Source organism: Canis lupus, chromosome 10, assembly GCF_048164855.1.
Source record: "Canis lupus baileyi chromosome 10, mCanLup2.hap1, whole genome shotgun sequence".
NCBI lineage: Eukaryota > Metazoa > Chordata > Mammalia > Carnivora > Canidae > Canis > Canis lupus.
This window is the reverse complement of record NC_132847.1, coordinates 21737158-21755188: the sequence shown is the minus strand read 5'-3', so window position 1 is coordinate 21755188 and position 18031 is coordinate 21737158. Positions and strand designations below refer to the sequence as shown.

At 51.4% G+C, this 18031-nt stretch overlaps 1 protein-coding gene across 9 annotated transcripts in view; it reads left to right on the top strand.

Moving 5' to 3' along the window:
• The first annotated feature begins 763 nt into the window (after nucleotides 1-763).
• The window catches only part of P4HA2 (prolyl 4-hydroxylase subunit alpha 2), a 33343-nt gene continuing 16075 nt past the window's right edge, over nucleotides 764-18031 (top strand). For 2 of the 9 annotated variants that reach the window (XM_072840942.1, XM_072840945.1), the window contains exons 1-8: nucleotides 764-878; nucleotides 1433-1567; nucleotides 5430-5654; nucleotides 9368-9491; nucleotides 10109-10205; nucleotides 10569-10720; nucleotides 13939-14076; nucleotides 16743-16982. In XM_072840942.1, the coding sequence (XP_072697043.1) occupies nucleotides 9410-9491; nucleotides 10109-10205; nucleotides 10569-10720; nucleotides 13939-14076; nucleotides 16743-16982 (709 nt within the window). In that variant the 5' untranslated portion in view covers nucleotides 764-878; nucleotides 1433-1567; nucleotides 5430-5654; nucleotides 9368-9409. Of the gene's footprint in view, nucleotides 879-975; nucleotides 1103-1432; nucleotides 1568-5429; nucleotides 5655-9367; nucleotides 9492-10108; nucleotides 10206-10568; nucleotides 10721-13938; nucleotides 14077-16742; nucleotides 16983-18031 lie in introns of those variants that run through there. The other 7 variants (XM_072840938.1, XM_072840943.1, XM_072840939.1 and 4 more) reach the window with 5 other exon arrangements.

Below are 18031 nucleotides of genomic sequence, written 5' to 3'. Positions count from 1 at the left end.
CTCACACACCGGGCTAGGTAAATGAGGTGTCCACTCTTCTTGGCCCCTGTTGAATGAAGGGGTTTGGGCAAACCAAGAGTTGGCCCCAATATGCTACCCCCCACCTCAGCCTTTGGTTGGTCCGCTTCTCATCAACCCATCACCCGTAAGTACGTCACCAGGAGGAGTGCCTGACACTGGAGCTGGGGACGGACAGAAACCCTTGGGGGAGCTTGGTCCTGTGGGGAGGACCCCAGGTCCCCCGTATTTTTCAAGGTCTTCTCCACCGGTCTGTCGATTGCACGGATGCCCGGGCCCCGGCCCCCCGGGGGGCCCCACCCCGCCCTGTAACTCGGGAGTGGTGACGATGGGGAGGGGCTGCAGGAGCCAGTGCCCGGCAGGACCCCCAGAGGATGCGCAGGAGCCCCGGCCGGGAGTCCCCACCGCGCGGGCGCTTCTGCAGCAGCGGGGAGGCAGGGAGGCAGGGAGGCAGGGAGGGCCGAGGCCCGCAGGTGGAGCGGGGCGAGGGGAGGCGGGCGCCGAGTACGTGCGGCGAGCTGCCGGCGGCATGAAGGGCGGGGAGCGGCTCCCGCCGGCCCGCAGCCTGCTCCCGGCCCCGGCCCCGGACCCGACCCCGACGCGCGCGGCTGTCCGCCCCCCTTGCCCCCCCCCCCCCCCACCGGGCGGCTGGCGGGGACGACCCCGGCCGAGGCTGCCAGGGCGCGGAGCCGGGGCAGGGGCCGCCCGGCGTGCTGGGGGGGCGGGAGGTGGGGACGTGGCGACGGCTCAAGCGGGCGGGGCCGGGCCGCGGCGGGAGGCGGAGCCGCGGGGGAGGAGGCGCCGAGCGGGCCGGGCCGCCGCGGGAGGTTCTGGAGCCGCCGGGAGCCGCGCGTGTCCAGGTGAGCGCCCCGCCCGCGCGGCCCGGGGCCCCGGCTGAGCTCGGGCGCTGGCGGGGCGGCGGGGAGCTGGGGGCCGGGGGCGTTCAGTGCGGCCGCAGCCCGGAGCCCGCAGCCCGGAGCCCGCAGCCCGCCGCCCGCAGCCCGCCGCCCGCCGCCCTGGTTCTCCTCCCGCCTGGGTTCCTGCCCCGCCGCCTGCGGGCCCTCCCCGAGCTCGGGGCGGTGAGGTCAGCGGCGCCCTTCCTGCCGGTCCCTCGGCGGCCGGGCCGGGCCGGGCGGGGCGGGGCGGGGCACTCGGCCGCCCGGGCTCGGCAGGCTCCCCGGGAACGCGACGGGCGGCCGGGCCCCGAGGGCGGCCAGAGGTTGGCGGCGGAGGCGGGGCCGTCGGCCGGACCCCGGGGCCGCTGGGCGTGAGCGCGGGCCGCCTTGCTCCCCCGAGGGCCGGAGCCCCTGGCCCCGCGGGGTGCGCCTTGGTGCCCAGGAAACGGGCTGTTGGTTGAGAAACTTTTTTCCGCCCCTCTAGACGTCCCTTTCCAACGTGCGTTGTTTTTCCTTAGCAGCTGGGCTGACCTGTGGTAACAAGTTAACGAATTCAAATAACGACGCCTTCTGTGTGTCGCGCAGCGAGGAGTTGCTAGCCCAGCGGGGCGGACGGATTGAAGACTGGGAAAGTCCAGATCCAGAACAGTGTGGTGAGTGCTGTGCTGGGAGGGAGTACCAGGCTGTGGCTCTTTGGTAGAGGACAGGATGCTTCAGGCCAGAGGGCTTCCTGGAGGAGGTGGAATGGTCAGAGGAAGGCTAAAGAAGGGTAACCTGGACAGAGCAACGGTGTGTGTGAGTGGGAGCAGACCGGGGCACTCCAGTAGAGGTAAGGCGTTGAGGAAGGGACATTTAAGGGGGTAGCTGCCAGGTGGACCCTATGCGCTACAGTTTCAAGTGAGTACTAGGCAGTGCCTAGTACTGTGCTGTGCATGTGAGTGCTGCTCAGCAGGTGCACAGATCAGGGCACTTCCTACTTCGGGACAGTTGGGCCTCTGGCCTTGTATTCTAATGTGACATCTTTAAGATGGTGTAGCACATTAGTGTGCCTCCCAAGACTGAGACTGGTGTTTCTGCTGGAGAGTGCCAGTTAAAGCTTGTACTGCCACCGCGGCCTCCTCCTCCTCCTCTTCTTCAAGATTTTATTTATTTATTCATGAGAACACACAGAGAGAGGCAGAGACATAGAAGGAGAAGGAGGCTCCCCCACAGGGAGCTGATGTAGGACTCCATCCCAGGACATCCCAGGATCACGACCTGAGTCAAAGGCAGATACTCAACCGCTGAACCACCCAGGTGCCCCAAGCTTGTGCTTCTTACTATAAACCCTTTGAAGCCTGAGAGCCTTAGCCTTCTTGCAGGAGATGCTGGTTCTGAGAGCAAGGGTTGGGGGACATCATTTTGTAGCTGAGAGCATTCTCACCTGTCCCAGATTTTGCCAAAATCCGCTGTCCACCTAAGAATTTGTAGAATGTTTTTGCAAGCTGCTGCTGCAAAAACACATATGGAACAACAGGTTCCATGATTTACTCCTCTGTTCAATGAGCCACGATTTCCTTTGGCTGATGTTTAAACTGCCCCTGAAGTGTCCAGGGTGCAGCCTCTCATTGTGATTCTGGGACTCAGAGCCCAGCTTCTTCTGTTCATTTCAACATACTCACAGGAGCGTGCTTTGAATCCTTTTTTCTTCTAGGTTTTTTTTTCGTATTCTCAGATGGCCAAGTATGTCCACTGTGCATCCCCAGCCAAGGAGGCCACGTAGCAAGGATGGAGTGAGTTGGCTGGCGGCCTCATCCCAGAGATGATGTCTTATTGGGCCACCCTCATTCTCCAAGAGCTCAGTAGACAGACATGATGACAACTAGGCATTGCCTGTGACTTGTGATAGACCCTTTTACCCAGTAGGAGTTTCTGAAATGGGGTGCCTGGGAGAATGCTTACTTAGCCACTGCTATAACTCGTACACAGCTGATCTCTCTTCATTCCTTGAGTACCTACCCTGTGCCTGGCTTCTACTTGGAGCGTGCCTAGGGGTAGAATTAGGAGGGAGAGGAGAAGGAGGTGGTATTGACGCTATCCTTGCTGGTGGGTAGCTCATAATCTGCCTGAGATTGCTGCTTCAAGTTGGCAGCTGGCCATGTGGCAGAGGAAGAGCTCAGAGAGTGAATATTCATCAGAAGGAGAGACTGTGTGGGTGCAGCCCTGAGGAATGACTAGGATGAGGGAATCTGGGATCTACTCATTTCCTGACAGAGCCTCACTTTTACTCTGCCCTCCCACATCCATGGGAGGTTCTGAGGCTGGATGCAAGACCTTGGCTGATTTGTGGCCACGCTGGCTGATAGTACATTGGGTTGGTGGGTGTGTCCCTGGCTCTTGGGATCTGTCAAGAGTTTAATTTTATGCAGATGGTGATTGGCAGGAAATGCTGTGATGCAGGCACGTGCAAGCCTAGACAGAATGCTAGAGCGAGAGTTAAACTTCGATTGCTTGAATCTGGCAGTTTGGACTTTCGAAGTGTCCCAGAGTGGGACATCAGCCTGTCTTAGAGGGAGAGGGCTAGTGGCGCCTGTGGTCTCTGGGGTTTTTGCTGGGGATATGGAATGAAGGATATAGTTTTTATTCTCAGAAGGGGTGGAGGGAAATGAAAAATCTGGACTAGACTTCTTGAAGCCTTAGAAGAGAGTTTTTGTTCAAATGGTGTCATTGCCAGCCAGAGGATTAAGTATTTGGGTAGTGAATTCTCCAGCTCAGATTGGATCTGTCTGAGCTTGTTCACAGTCCAGTACCTGCTTTAGCCCTTTTAGGAAGTGCTTGCTGGAGTATAGTTTGCTTTGTACCTGGCACTTCTGAGGACCAGGGTGTGGCTGAGATCCTGAGCTGAGGCCTGGTACTTGTAGGAACTTGGAACCAATACGTCAGAGGCATAGAAATACAAGAGATCCTAGAGTATTAGTCCAATCCCCTGCCTTTTACTGGAGAACTTTCTTTCCTTGATGATCTATAGAGCCAGTGATTGACCTCTTCCAGAGTTATTTTCCTGATGATCAATGTGCTGCATTATACCTGACTCTGCTCTCTCCTAAAGTAATATTTCATTTCTTTTGGTCCTTGTGGGATGTGGAGATTGCCCAATATCTGCCTTGTTTTCATCTTCACTGTCCCCTAGACTGGACTGTATTCATTTCCAGGGATTAGCCAGGCAGCTGGCCACTTAAGGTCTACTGGTGTAACTCTAGTACCCTTGGTGCTGATATGTGGTATAAGTGTGCTTGATGGTAGGCTGCACACTGATAATTGTCATCTCATTCAGTCCTCACTGTGAGGTATAGGTCCTAATGTTATCACCATTATATAGATGGGAAACAGGCTCAGAGAGATCTGGAACTTGTGTAAAGTCACAAAGCTAGGAAGTGATGGTAGAGCTGAGATTGAAGTTGGGATTGTCTGACACCTGACTAGACAGGACTACCTTGCCCTGAGCTGGGCTGATTGGTCATTTCTGAGTGCTGTGATGTCTGAGGCTGGAGTGACTGCTCTCACCCGAACTCGAGGCTCCATGTTGCTGTTGACTTTTTGGTGGGGATCCAGCCTGGTATGTTATGGAGCTGATTTGTGAACCATGATAAAGTCCTTGACCTGGGCAGGCCTGCTCGTCGTTTTGGGAGACCCTGCTGCTGTAAGACAGTAGATGTTACTGAGTAGGATTGAATGTTTGCGATACCTCGTGCAAAGTGTGTTTTGGGTTTGAGTCTCAGCTCTGACACTGATTTGTGGTAGCATGTCAGGTATGCAGGAAACTCTTGCTCAGCCTTATTTATCTAGTTTTTATATCTGAAATGGAGATGATTATCTAGTTTACAAGGTTTTGGTGAGGATTAGATGCTAGAATTGAAAGATTTTTGGAAATATAAATAGTGGTTAGCTTAGTTGCCAAAAAAGCAGAACCTGGGGCAGTGCTTAATGCTTTATTGGAGGGTGGAGTACAGCAAGGGTAAGGGAAAAGAAACCTGAAAGAAGGATGGGAAGCACAAGGTAGTGCTTTAGCAAGTTGGTCAGTTTGCCCAGAGATGTAGTAGTTGTTTAGCCATGTGGGTTATCTCTGGGTGAGCTCTGCAGAAATTCCATGCCACAGAACAGTTCAGCAGTGGAGGCCTGGTGAAGGAATTTATCTGCCGGCCTCCTCCTGTCTTCTGTCTTCATTGGTCAAAGTTGCCTCCTCGGAGCTAGCTCCCTCTTGCTCCTTGGTTGCACTAGCAGGGTCCTCCAGTAGCCACAGGGAAGGCCAGTGTGGTACTTCTGTAGAGTCTGAAAGTAGCAGGAGGAGCCAGAGATATGGGGCTTGCCCACATGCTTCCACTGAATCTGAGGCCCAGCAAGAAACCCAGGGCCCAGAAGACCAGCCTCTTGGTGAGGCCAAGAGACTGTGAAGTAGTACATGGGAGGCATTCTGTAGATGGCTTTGTGGATTTTGTCCTCATGTGTAGTCCCTTCTAATGAGTTACTCTCACTTAGATTGCCAAACCTCTGCCAAGACCCTGAGTGAAAGTCCAGTTTGGTCTTTACATGTTGATTTTGCCTGGCCACTGAAGCAGGAGACTTTGTGGTTTTGATGGTACCCAAGTGGGAAGTACAAATCAATGTGTTCCTGTACCTGATGGAGAAGTATAAGGATGGATGCAGATGAACATCTAGGTTTCTGTGAAGAAAGTCCTCAGTTAAGAATATTTTCCAGGGAAGGTAAGCATTTGAAGCTAGGAAATGTAGACTCATGAGATAGAGCTAGAGAGGGCTGGAGGGCCATGTCATACAGAGTCAAGAAGGCCTTTGGGGGCTAAGGAGTTTAGACTTTATTGCAGGGGCAGTGGAGAGAGAGACCAAACGAGCAGCTGCAGTAAGCCATGCTGGCAGCTTTGTAGAGCAGAGCTGGCAGGAGGGGCGGGGAGGGCTGCTGAATGAGAGGAGAGAGCAATGCAGGCAGGGGCCAGGATGGCTGTAGGGGGGAATTGGTGGTGGCTCACACCAGGGTGATGACTGAGGCCTGACATCAGGTGAGGAGGGGTAGCTCCCATTCTCTCCAGAGGGTCAGCTTCTAAGCCTGAATGGACATCCACGTGCCTAAGTTCTGGGGCCTCCAGAGCCTCTCCACAACGCACAGGTCCTCTGGGCTATCATTCCAGAGTTGGCTACACCACTTGGAGGCAGGGCCACAGGGGGGCGCCCTTTTTAGAGAGCTTTTGCTCCTTCACAGAAGGCAGGCAACTTCTTGATGAGTGCCAGGCAAGACCTGCTTGTACTCAGCAAACCCATGTTCTGTCTCTAGGCTGTTAAATACATTGTTAAAAGTCAAGCTGTTGCGTTTGGGTTGCAGCTGGGAGTTTGGCAGGGATCGGTGCCTGATGAGGTAAGGGGAGAAGCTAAGGACGCTGCTGTTTTGCAGCTGGAAACTTTTTATGGCCATTTGGCCAGATTGTAAATGTCCTTTCCAAAGAGCAGGCTTGTTGGGGCTCTGATTGTATGTCTTGGAATTTGTCTGTGCTTAGAAACCGTGCTGGTCACTTGGTGACTGAATCACTGTCATTGGGGTGTTGGTGGGCTTTGGAGGACCTCTCTGTTGGACCTCTCTGTTGGGGTCCAAACTTGGGACTTAATATGCATACAGCATCCATTCTTAACAATCCATAACAATCCATTGAGTGGAAAAAATGTAAAATCTTCTGTTGTTGTTTCTAACTTGAACAAGTCTGTGGTGAAGCATTGTTTGTTGGGTACATGATAATGGGCCAGACATTGTTCTAAACCTGGGATGCATCGCAGATAAAAGTATTGGTTTTTCTCCTCAGGGTTGGTGCCACTTTGTGTTTTGTTTTTCATAAAAGGAGATTTGATGTTGCCCATTTCCTGGCCTATTCTGGAAATCCAGAAGGATTTCTGAGGGGTCCTGGAAGGGCTTTTAAAGGCAGCACTGGACACTTAGTGGGGGTGCTGGGTATGCACACACATTCCCACCTGCTCTGTTCTAAGTAAGCTCTGGGTACAGGTATGAGTTTGGATTGGGGGAAGGCAAGTAGGTGCTTGGCCTTTCCCACACTGTGGCACAGTCCTTCTTGAATGCTGCCTCTTCCCAACCTGTCTTTGATTAAGTAACTTTTTATACAAAGTCTTTAGTGTTCAGGGTCAGGATCAGGAGAAATGTTGGGACTCTAGGGCATCCCTGCCTGAGGTGGCATCCTAAGGGCTGCTTGGGGGTACCTAGCTCTCTGACCAGTGAGTTGTCTTCCCCTCCTCCCAGCAGAGCAGGACTTTGCAGGCTCTTGACAAGCCATTTCCCAGAACCCCATCTGTGATTCTTTGGGGCTCTGCCTCCGGGGCTGGTATTCGTGGATGGGCTTAGTCTAAGCCAGATAGTGCATTCCAGAGAAATGACAGCTGGTATTCATGTAATGAAGGAACCTGGCTGCTTTTTCTTGAATGCTATAAGGCCTGAACCATGGTCAGTATCACCAGGAGGATTTGAAAGGAACAGAGAGGCATCTCCCTGCCTTGAATCTGTTACCTGATCTCTGAAGAGGTATACCACTGAACCTGGTGACACAACAGGGGAGAAGCGCTGGTCTCCCCTTCTTCCAACCGTGTCTGGTCTGGTCTCTTGCCTGGGCCCTGTTCTCCCACCATCCCAGCCTGACAGGCAGTTGGCTGGCCCCTCAGTTTCCACAGATACCCCTTGCCCCTGGATTTTACTCTTCCTTCTTTTCACATATAGAAGATGCTTTCCTGAGTTAGTTAAACCTCTTGAGGTATGAGGAACAGCACTACTTCCTATAGAAGGGGCTTATGTAAGCAAGAAGAGAGGCCTTCAGGAATCCTGGACTGGAGATGCAGAGGTTGTAAGGCCTGGGAGCAGACCTGTGGCTGGGACAAGGAGGACCTATGCTCCACCTCAGGGCTGATGGTCTGCTCACCTTCTCTTGGTGACTTGCTTTCCTCTGCTGCCCTAACTCCATAATCCATCCCTTAGCCTGATACTCTGTGCCCTGTAGCAGGTTCAGGCCCAAAAGATCTTGCTTTGTGTATCTTGGCCCCCAACAGCTAGGGCAGTGATGGGCATGCTGATGGCTTTGCAGGCATTTGGCAGGGATATGAACAAATGTGGCCATTCGCTTATTCTCTCCTCTTTCTGATAGAGGAATCTGTTTGGGGTTGGGCCTTGTGGTTGGGCTTTTCTGAGCCTAACATGGAACCACAGTGGATTGAAATTTCTTCAGAGGCAAGGAGTCGTAGACCTGACTGTATGATCACCCATAGTAGGTGAAACCCTGATGAACTGGCATTACCTCAGATTTGAAATTTTGTCAGGTTAGGCTTACATTTTGGGGAGAAGCATTTGCATTTTTTTTGTTTGTTTGTTTTCCTTGTTTTCTCTTCATATATTTCTGGTGGGGCTTGACTGAAGTAGAACAGGAAGAGAAGGGACTGGGAGAGCTTAGGCTGAGGTGCTTGGTAGGCCACATGGCTGAGCTGGGGCCCCAGCATGCTCTGGGCTGCGTGGCTGAGCTGGGAGACCATGTCCAAAGCTTCCGTTACGTACTTAGGTCTGCTGCCAGTGGGGCTTGCCCCAAGTCGTGCCTGCTGCCTTCACGGCTGAGTCTGGCTATTTCTAGGCTGACAAGAAGACAGAAACTGGTCTTGCATCCCTGTCGACAGGCCAGCCTGTCCCAGGGTTTTGGCTTTGTGTGGCCAATTCATTTTTGAATCCCAGGTGCCTAGCTCAGTGAGTAGCCTGTGTGGATCTTCAGTAAATATTTTTGAATGGTGCCTTGCCAGTGAGGATGGTGTCTGCTGTGGTGGCAGACAGGAAGAGCAGTGTCTGCCCAGGGTGCCTGCTCCCCAGCCTGCCTTTGCTGTGGCCAGGTGCAGACTGGCCGGGGGCAGTTTTATTCCCCTTCTGGCCAACCATCTGCCATATACCTCATTTGGGGTGTGGGTTCCCTGGAGCCTATTGTGTCAAGTTCTCTTTCTGTCATTGTCTCTCCTACACTTTCAGACTTCTTGTAGGCACGAGTTACATGTTACCTGTAGGTCTCCAGCACCTGGCCCCATCCTGACATGTGTGTTGGAAAGAAAGACAGAAATAAGACAGGCAGTCTGGGAAATGAGAAGGGGTGGGGCAGTCTTGGACTGACTCTTGGAATCAGAGGTGACAGTCTCCCACACCATTCAGCCTTTCCATGGTTGCTGGCAGTTACTGGGAATCTGGAGGGTGCGAGCTCTCCCACTGGGCCGGAATTGAGCACATCACTGGTTGCACACCCTGGCCTCTTTGCACTGCTGATGCAGGATATTCTTAGTTTCTGTGTCCTAGTCAGAGTTTTGGCATGTTTGGCCGTATGTGTCTGTGTGTACCTGTGTATGTATCTCCTCACCTAAGTTGCTTTTTTCACCCGTTGATCCAGTGGCTGTCACTGAATGCCTTGCGGACACTACTCTCTGTGACCATGAAACGCTGGGTGTCCACATTGCTGGTGGCCTGGTTTGGTGTCCTGAGCTGTGTGCAGGCTGAATTCTTCACTTCTATTGGTATGTGCCAACAGGACTGTCATCTACCTGAGCAATCCTTGGCTCAAGTGCCAGGGAATGTCACCACCTGAAGCCTGTTCTCACTCAAGGTGGAATGGCTCATCCACTGGTTTTGACCAGTTCTGGGGAAAGTGGGGCTCACAGAGCTGCTGTTTCCCCTTCTGAGGCCCCGATGACCTGAATGTCCTTCTTGGGAGCCACCTGTCTCAACTGGGTCTCCTCCCTGAGAAGTGCAGGTTGCTCCTGGGCTTCCTGGCCTCTCTGACCATCTCTGTTCAGGGCCAGAGAGTGGTTCTGAGCAAAGAAGCCCTTATGATGTCCATGCCTTGGTGCCATGACCCACCTGGGTGCCAGTAGGTGAATGAGAATTAGGGCTTCTTCCTTCAGGTACTCCTAGTGCACTCATCTCACCATCCCCTTGAAGCCTTCATCTCTGTCTTATTGAAGCTGGGGTCCAGGACCGTGGGAGTGCCTAGGTCCCCTTAAACTGCCAAATCCTCAAGGTCCCAAGAGAAGTGATATGCCAGTGGCCCAGAGGACTTGTGCTGTTGTGCCTCAAGGAAGGGGGATGGACGTCCCTCATCCACTTCTTACTGCCCTTTTTTCTTTCCCTACAGGGCACATGACTGACCTAATTTATGCAGAGAAGGACCTGGTGCAGTCTCTGAAGGGGTACATCCTTGTGGAGGAAGCCAAACTCTCTAAGATTAAGAGGTATCCGATGTCCTAAGTCCCCCACCCTCACCCCCGAACCCATCCAGGGTGCCCATAAGAGGAAGCCCTTTAGAGAGCAGTGAGGGGTTGCTGTGGAGGTTACTTCATGCCAGTCCCCCAGAATGGCTCAAGGCATGGGCTGAGGACACCTTAGTTTCCCTATTTAAAAGCCTTTTTATGTACATTGGGATTCTCACCTCTTCTCTAGATTAAGGAACTGCAAGTGTCAGTGAGGAGTTGCGTGTTCATTTTTTATTGCCTCTCCACTGAAAAGAGTCCTGAATCTCACCAGCAAAATTACTGGTCAAGACTGGTATATGTGTGGGGGGGCGTGTTAGTCTTCCTTTTCCTCTGTTTCCACAGCTGGGCCAACAAGATGGAAGCCTTGACCAGCAAGTCAGCTGCTGACCCTGAAGGTTACCTGGCTCACCCCGTGAATGCCTATAAACTTGTGAAGCGGCTCAACACAGACTGGCCTGCACTGGAGGATCTGGTCCTGCAGAACTCGGCTGCAGGTGAGGACTGGTGAGCAGGTGCTTGGGAGCCAGAATGTCCCTGTGCCTGTGTCTGGGGAGTGTGTGTCTGAGTTTGTCCTGGGTGTGGGGTGTTGGTGGGCACGGGGAGTGTGGGAATATGCACACTGCCACTCCTGTAGCCATCTCCCTTCTCTGTAGGGACAGCATTAGGCTGTCTTTGTTTTTAATATGTGAGAATAATCAGTTCTGGCCTTTTCCTAGTGTTTTCATTTCCTTTTTAAAAAATATTCATTTATTTATTTTAAAAAGATTTTATTCATTTGACAGAGAGAGAACACGCACACAAGCAAGGGGAACTTCGGGCAGGAGAGAGAGAGAAGTAGCCCCCCCAACTCTGCAGAGCAGGGAGCCCAGTATGGGATCAGGGATCAGGATCTGAGCCCAAGGCAGACTCTCCTGACTGAGCCACCCAGGCACCCTTAAATACTTCTCTAAATAATGCTTTACTAATGTGTTCTTGTAGAAAAGTTAGAAAACAAAATAATGTAAGAAAACTAGAATTCTTTTTTTTTTTTAAGATTTTATTTATTTTAGAGAGAGCATGAGCAGGTGAGAAGGGCAGAGGGAGAAGAGGAGAAGCAGACTCCTTGCTGAGCAGGGAGTCTGATATAGGGCCCAATGCCAGGACCCTGGGATCATGACCTGAGCTTAAGGCAGATGCTTAACCAACTGAGTTACCCAGGCACCTTGAAAATTAGAATTCTTAACCAGTTGTCTAGTGATCAGCACTATTAAAATTCCAGTCTTCCTACACTTGAATTTACATTAAAAGAAGAAATGGACCCATTCATATTTTGCAGGAAATGCAGACTCACTTGCTTTGAGGGACCAAATGAATTAACAAAAAGTGAGTCAGGCTGGGTGATGGGGCCATTGTAAGCCAGGGATTATGGGTCTCATCTAAATCCATTCCCATTCATAACTTTTAGAGAAAACCTATCTGTAGGCAGATTTGTGCCATAAGCATACAGTGTTTTCCTGAAATTTTCAGCTTCTTTATATGTCCATTAAATGTTATACGACATGACTTTAATGGCTGTACGGTAAAGTCATGCAGATATAGTATAAAACTGGTCAAGGGGATCCCTGGGTGGCGCAGCAGTTTAGCGCCTGCCTTTGGCCCAGGGCGCGATCCTGGAGACTCGGGATCGAATCCCACGTCGGGCTCCCGGTGCATGGAGCCTGCTTCTCCCTCTGCCTATGTCTCTGCCTCTCTCTCTCTTTCTGTGTGACTATCATAAATAAATTTAAAAAAAAATTTAAAAAAAAAACCAAAAAAAACTTGTCAAGTTAGTGGATGTGGGGTTTCTAAATTATCAGCAATTGTGCATATACATCTTTATGCCTTGCCTTTGATTATTTTTCTTAGTTTAAATCCCTAGAAGTGGTATTTGGAAGTCAGAGTATGAAATTTTTCAAAGTTTAACTGTGCTTAATGTCTTTGACTATGCTGGTATTTTTCTATGCTCTAACATTTTCCTCTCAGCAGGAGATGGTCAGGCAGGCATGTTTGCGGGCCCTCCTGACTCCAGCCTGGGGCTCAGTCTCCTGAACTCAGTGACTCTTCTCCCCGAGTTGGGAGTTCTGATTAACTTCAGACTAGTTGTCTCTGGCTGAGGCAGTTCAGCCCATGTGGCCAGACTGGGCTGGGCTTGGCTGGGGGCAGGGTGGCCTCTGGGGAGGGATTGGTGAGTTCAGCCAGGCTGGAACTGTGCCCAGTGAGCTCACCGCCTCCAGAAGCCATGGCTGCCTTTCCCAGCCCCCTGTCTTCCAGCCTGGGGCTGTAGCTCAGAACTGGCTGTTCTGCGGGCAGGCATTGCACTGCAGTAGAATAAGCCTGCCTTCCGGGATGACCTTCCGCTCCCTGGTCTTGCTTTCCACCACCAGCTCCCCCCCCTCCCCCCGCCCCCTCAGCCCCCATCAACATCTGGTTCTTTTAGAAAACCTTATAATTAACAGAAGGCAGACAGGACTGGCCCAGAGAGCAATAGGTTGTTTTTACCTCCGACTTGAGATGAAGGGGGACTTGCTGACGGTGTGGCTTTTTCTGGGGGCATGTTTTCTTTTTCCTGAATTCCAGACTCTTTAGAATCCCTGACTGTGCAGCCAGGAGAAAAGCAGGATTACAGCTTCTTGGTGCCTGGGTTTGGCATGGTTTGAAGTGGGTGTTTGAGCCTGAGGTCCTGAGAGTAGGTGGCTGTGGGTGCTGCTGCCCTGAGGAAGAGGCCAGGAAAGAAGGGGCCATGGCATTCCCCTCCCAATTCTTAGTTCACAGTCAGAATTAAAACCCCTGAATCAGTTTGAGAGGGCCTGGCCTCCACCTGGAGTCCTGAGATTATAAGAGTGCATGTCTTGCTTCAGAGCCAGGGCTTGGAGTCCTCGAACAGCCTCCTTGGATATTTCTTTGGTCAGGGACTAGCCTAGGTTCCAGGCTATGGTCTTGAGCACTACATTCAGAGAGCTCATGCCTTTTGAATTCATTGCAGATTTGAGTAGTAGGAGTCCTCTTGAGAGCAAGAACAAGAGCTAGTGTGATCTCTCACGGTACCATGCTAGGCTTGAGCAGCCCACCTCAGTGCTTGTTCTGGCCAGATGGTCCCCTAGTCCTTAATTTGGGTGGTGGAGACAGCACCAGATCCCCTCTGAGACTGTCATCATTACCTTTCTGGATGATAAGTGCCAGTGGTCAATAATGAGTGTCTAGCTAGGTTCCCTGAGTTAATCACCTCTGTCACTTGGGCTTCTTGACCTGGAATGTGGGCCGGATGGTCTGTTTTTTCTGGCCCTCTGCCCCCTGCAATGATCCTGGATCAAGGTTTTCCATGTGATTCATTTTCCATTAAGTGATCAACAGATCTTCCCTGAGTCCTTTTCAATTACCATTTCTGTCCTCTGTCCCTTCTATCTCCTCCAGATCTGACTGAGCACTTTGGAGCCAAGACTCTCAGACCTGCTAACCAGTTTGTGGGGCCATCTTTGTTCAATTCCAAATGAGTAGTACAGGCATTCCGTACAGTGAGGAGGAAGAAAGAGATCTCCATGGACTGGAGTCATCAGGGAGGGCTTCTTGGAGGAAGGGGAAACAGCCTTTGAGGGAAGGGGCAGGGAGAAACTGTCCCGTGGATACCTTTCTGATCCCAGGTGGAATTGTGCCCTTGGATCAAGGGTAACTTCCTGTTCTCACTCTCATTTGGAAGGTTTTATTGCCAACCTCTCTGTGCAGCGGCAGTTCTTCCCCACGGACGAGGACGAAATGGGAGCCGCCAAGGCCCTGATGAGACTTCAGGACACATACAAGCTGGATCCAGACACAATTTCCAAAGGGCAACTTCCAGGTACCTTAACCACCTCAGGCTTTGCCCATCCATGCATGTGTGTCTCCTATGGCGTCTGGATAGGGCTGGAGCCACTGCCATCTTGTGGTCTCTACCCTCAGGCACACCATCACTGTTGGCAGTGATGCTCTTTTGGGTTTCCAGTTGGTGCCAGGTCCGTCTTCCCCCACCCCCTACCGCCCCATGACAGCCATCTCCCCTCAGCTCCTTCCTCTTCCTCTCACACCTTCTCCTTTCTCTTCTAAGAGAAGCCCAAGGCTGCTGTTCAGGACGTCCTGGCCTCTGCCCCCAGAGCACCACTTAGATCTGCTTCTAGACCTGCTTCTGTCCCCACACCCTCTGACTTCTTTTTGACAAAGGCTGATCTCTGGATTTAGCCCTGTGTCCTGTGTGTCCTCAGTTATAAGCCTATACCCATTTCATTCTTGGCCTACCCCACTTGGCTCTTCCCCCTGAGCTCACACACACCCTGGGTTCTTATTCATCTTACAAACCCCTCCCTCAGGATCCAAGGCCCTTTGAGTCTCTGCTGTTCAATGATCTCTTGCTTAGCCTAACCTGGCTAGGCTGCTGGATAGTCATCCACATGCTCTTCACTTCCTTGCTTCCCGAGTCCTCCTGAACACGCAGAGTCTGGCCTCTTTGCCCACTTTCCAATGATCCTGCCTCTGCCAAGTCACCAGTGGCCACTCAGCTGCTAAGCCAGTGGATGAGTTTCAGGGATAATGTTCTTTAATTTTTCAGTAGTATTTGGCACCTTCATTGTTCCGGTCTTCCTGATGTTCTCTCTCCTTTGAATTCTGGGGCACTGATCTCTATTGCTTCTCTTTTTGGCTTTCTACTATCTTTTTTAAATTTATTTTTATTTATTTTTTAAACAGGCCCCTTTCTCCTCATTGCCTCAGTATGCTTACAAGAAGATATATTGGGTTTGGGGGACTGTTAGAGGCCACTAAACCCAGTGGTTCAGTTAGACCCTATTAGACTTTGGATGCTACTTGCCCATGGGGACCCCGGAGGAGGCACAAACCAGGAATCACAAAGTGTGGGAGAAAGAGGCATTGTCTGTCAGCTTGTCAAGGCCTGGAGTTCTAGTGCTGAGGAGTATGGTGAGCCAGTGGGAAGGGAAAGAGTTTATACTTCTGCCTCAGTCATGTTTGATCAAGCCAGGTCATGGAGCCAGTGAGAGAAGGCCCCTCAGGGCACCTGCAGGGTGTGTTCACCTTGTAGCTGTAGAGTGATTGTTAGGATGAGGGAGACACACTTAAGCATTGACCTTGTATGTTCAGTTAACAGACCCTTGCATGTCCTGGAGAGGCAGGGAGGGGTGGAAGGGAGTTAATCCCCAGGATTCCCTTACATAGAATTTTCCCTAAGCACCTTCTCCAGGTGAGCCCAGCCATTTCCATCACATGTATATGGATGACATCCACATCTGTGTTACCTCTCAAGGCTTATCGCCAAAGCTTCCAACCAGTGAGGGCAAATGCCTGTGGGGCATCTCTACTTGGGTGTTCTCTGGGCTCCTCAAAGGTCACATGTTCCAAACTGAAATCCTCCATTGCCTTTTGAAATGTCTACTCCCCCCTTGCCTGAGCAAAAGTACTTCCATCCATTGGCAGCCCAAGTCAGAATCCTGAGGCCTATGAATTCTACCTCCGCAAGGGGCCTGCTTTTTCATCGTTCCCTGAGGAATACACTCATGGTCCCTCTCATCTTACCCCTACCCTAAATCCTACATTTTTCCTATAGGTAGCATATTATATTTCATCCTTCTTGACTTAAGACTATCTTCAAGGTCACTTTCCAGTGTTGAGCTCATGGCAAATAACTTGTGGTCGGTCACAGGACCTGCAGAATTGATGCTCAGCAATGTCCCCGCCACCTAGTGGTCAAAGCTGGCACTGCAGTCTTGGCTCTGACCTCTCTTGGCATCTGTCCCACCATTCTTGCTCTGTTTGTGCTACCTCTTAGGTCCTTCTCATTGTTACTCTTTGTCCTATCTCTCTAGGTGGTCTGTAAGGTTCTGGCTTTAGCCACTTTCTCTACTGTTTCCTCACACTCTTGCTGGAACTGCTTGTACTCATCCATGCCTTTAGCTGCCACTTAAGTTCTGTTTTTTTTTTTTTTTTTTTTTTTTAAGATTTTATTTATTTATTCATGAGAAACACAAAGAGAGGGTGGCAGAGACATAGGCAGAGGGAGAAGCAGGCTCCATGCAGGGAGCCCGATGTGGGACTCGATCCTGGGACTCCAGGATCACACCCTGAGCCAAAGGCAGATGTTTCACCGCTGAGCCACCCAGGCGTCCCAGTTCTGTTTTTTATATTCAACTGATTTTTCTACCTTCCAGACTCATATGGCCAGCTGCCCAGCAGACATCTCCTCTGTGGCTCACAGGACCTTCATATTCTCTTGTATACTACTATTTCTTGGGCTTCTTCACAACATGGGAGAAGGGGAGTCTGTGGCCAGGACGTTGGCTGCAAACCCCAGTCCAAGGCAGGCCCAGCCTGGTTGTGCTCACTTTGAAGTGCATGGTGTAAAGCCCTGACTCTGCTGGGATCATGCCCCCCTCCCCATGACCCAGGCTTCCTCAGTGTGGGAATCATTCTCCCTAGCCCAGAGGCTCTTTAGAGCCTGACTGTTTGCTTCTCCTGCTGCAGGAACCAAGTACCAGGCCGTGCTGAGTGTGGATGACTGCTTTGGGATGGGCCGCTCAGCCTATAATGAAGGTGACTATTACCACACAGTCTTGTGGATGGAGCAGGTACTGAAGCAGCTCGATGCTGGAGAGGAGGCCACCACATCCAAGGCCCAGGTGCTAGACTACCTGAGCTATGCTGTCTTCCAGTTGGGTGACCTGCACCGTGCCCTGGAGCTTACCCGCCGCCTGCTCTCTCTTGGTAAGGAAGTTCTAGGGGAAGGTCAGAGCCAATGCGGGGCTGGACAGAGAACTGGTCATTCTATCAGCCACAACTTGGCCCCTCTCCTGGGTTGGAGCCTGGCCAGTGACTAATGCCTTACTGCTTTCAGGCCCATTCTAGCTGCCAGTTAGCTCTTTATTTGCCTCATTTCTGGCCTTAACCCTTGCCCAGTTGCTTATGGATACACTCTGACCTGTGGCTCTGCACACTCCCTTTTAAAATAGGAATCCAGTGCTGCAGTGCATCTGCCGCTCTGCAGGGTGAGCCTTCACATTGTCAGAAGGAGCTCAGAAGGCAAGTTGTGCTACAGAATGACTGCAGTGACCATGGCCTGACCCCTTAGAGGTCTGAGGTCTTCCTGGGAACTTGCTATAGCATTAGTATTTTAAGTGTCTTGTGGTGTTGGACTGAAGTAGATTAAAAGCACTGTGTCTTTATTCAATTTTTTTTAAAGATTTTATTTATTAATGAGAGACAGAGAGAGAGAGAGAGAGGCAGAAGGAGAAGCAGGCTTCATGCAGGGAGCCTGACGTGGGACTCGATCCCAGGTCTCCAGGATCGTGCCCTGGGCTGCAGGTGGCGCTAAACCGCCGAGCCGCCCAGACTGCCCAGCACTGTGTCTTTAAAACCTATCTGTCCTATCCACCTCTTACTAATATATGGGATTGTCATAATCTGGAATTTCACAGATTAGCAAAGACTTTCTTTTGCTGTTGCTTTTCACAGGACTTGAGTCTGATATGATGCCAGCTACCATAAAAGTGTCCTGCAAGACTGATATGGGAAGAGAGCTTTGTAGATGCTATCATGTTAGTAAGAGCCATGTCCTGGGAGTCAGGACGCCTAGCTTCCTGTTCAGTATAACCTTAACCTAAATCTATTAATATCTTTGAGCCTTGGTTTCCTCATCTATGGAGTGGCACAGTAATCCTGCCAAGCTTGCTCCTTTGTGTTGGGAGGCCCACACAATGAAGCTATGGCATTGTCACGTGGCTGTTCTTTTTGCCAGAATTTCAGCCTGCCTTCTC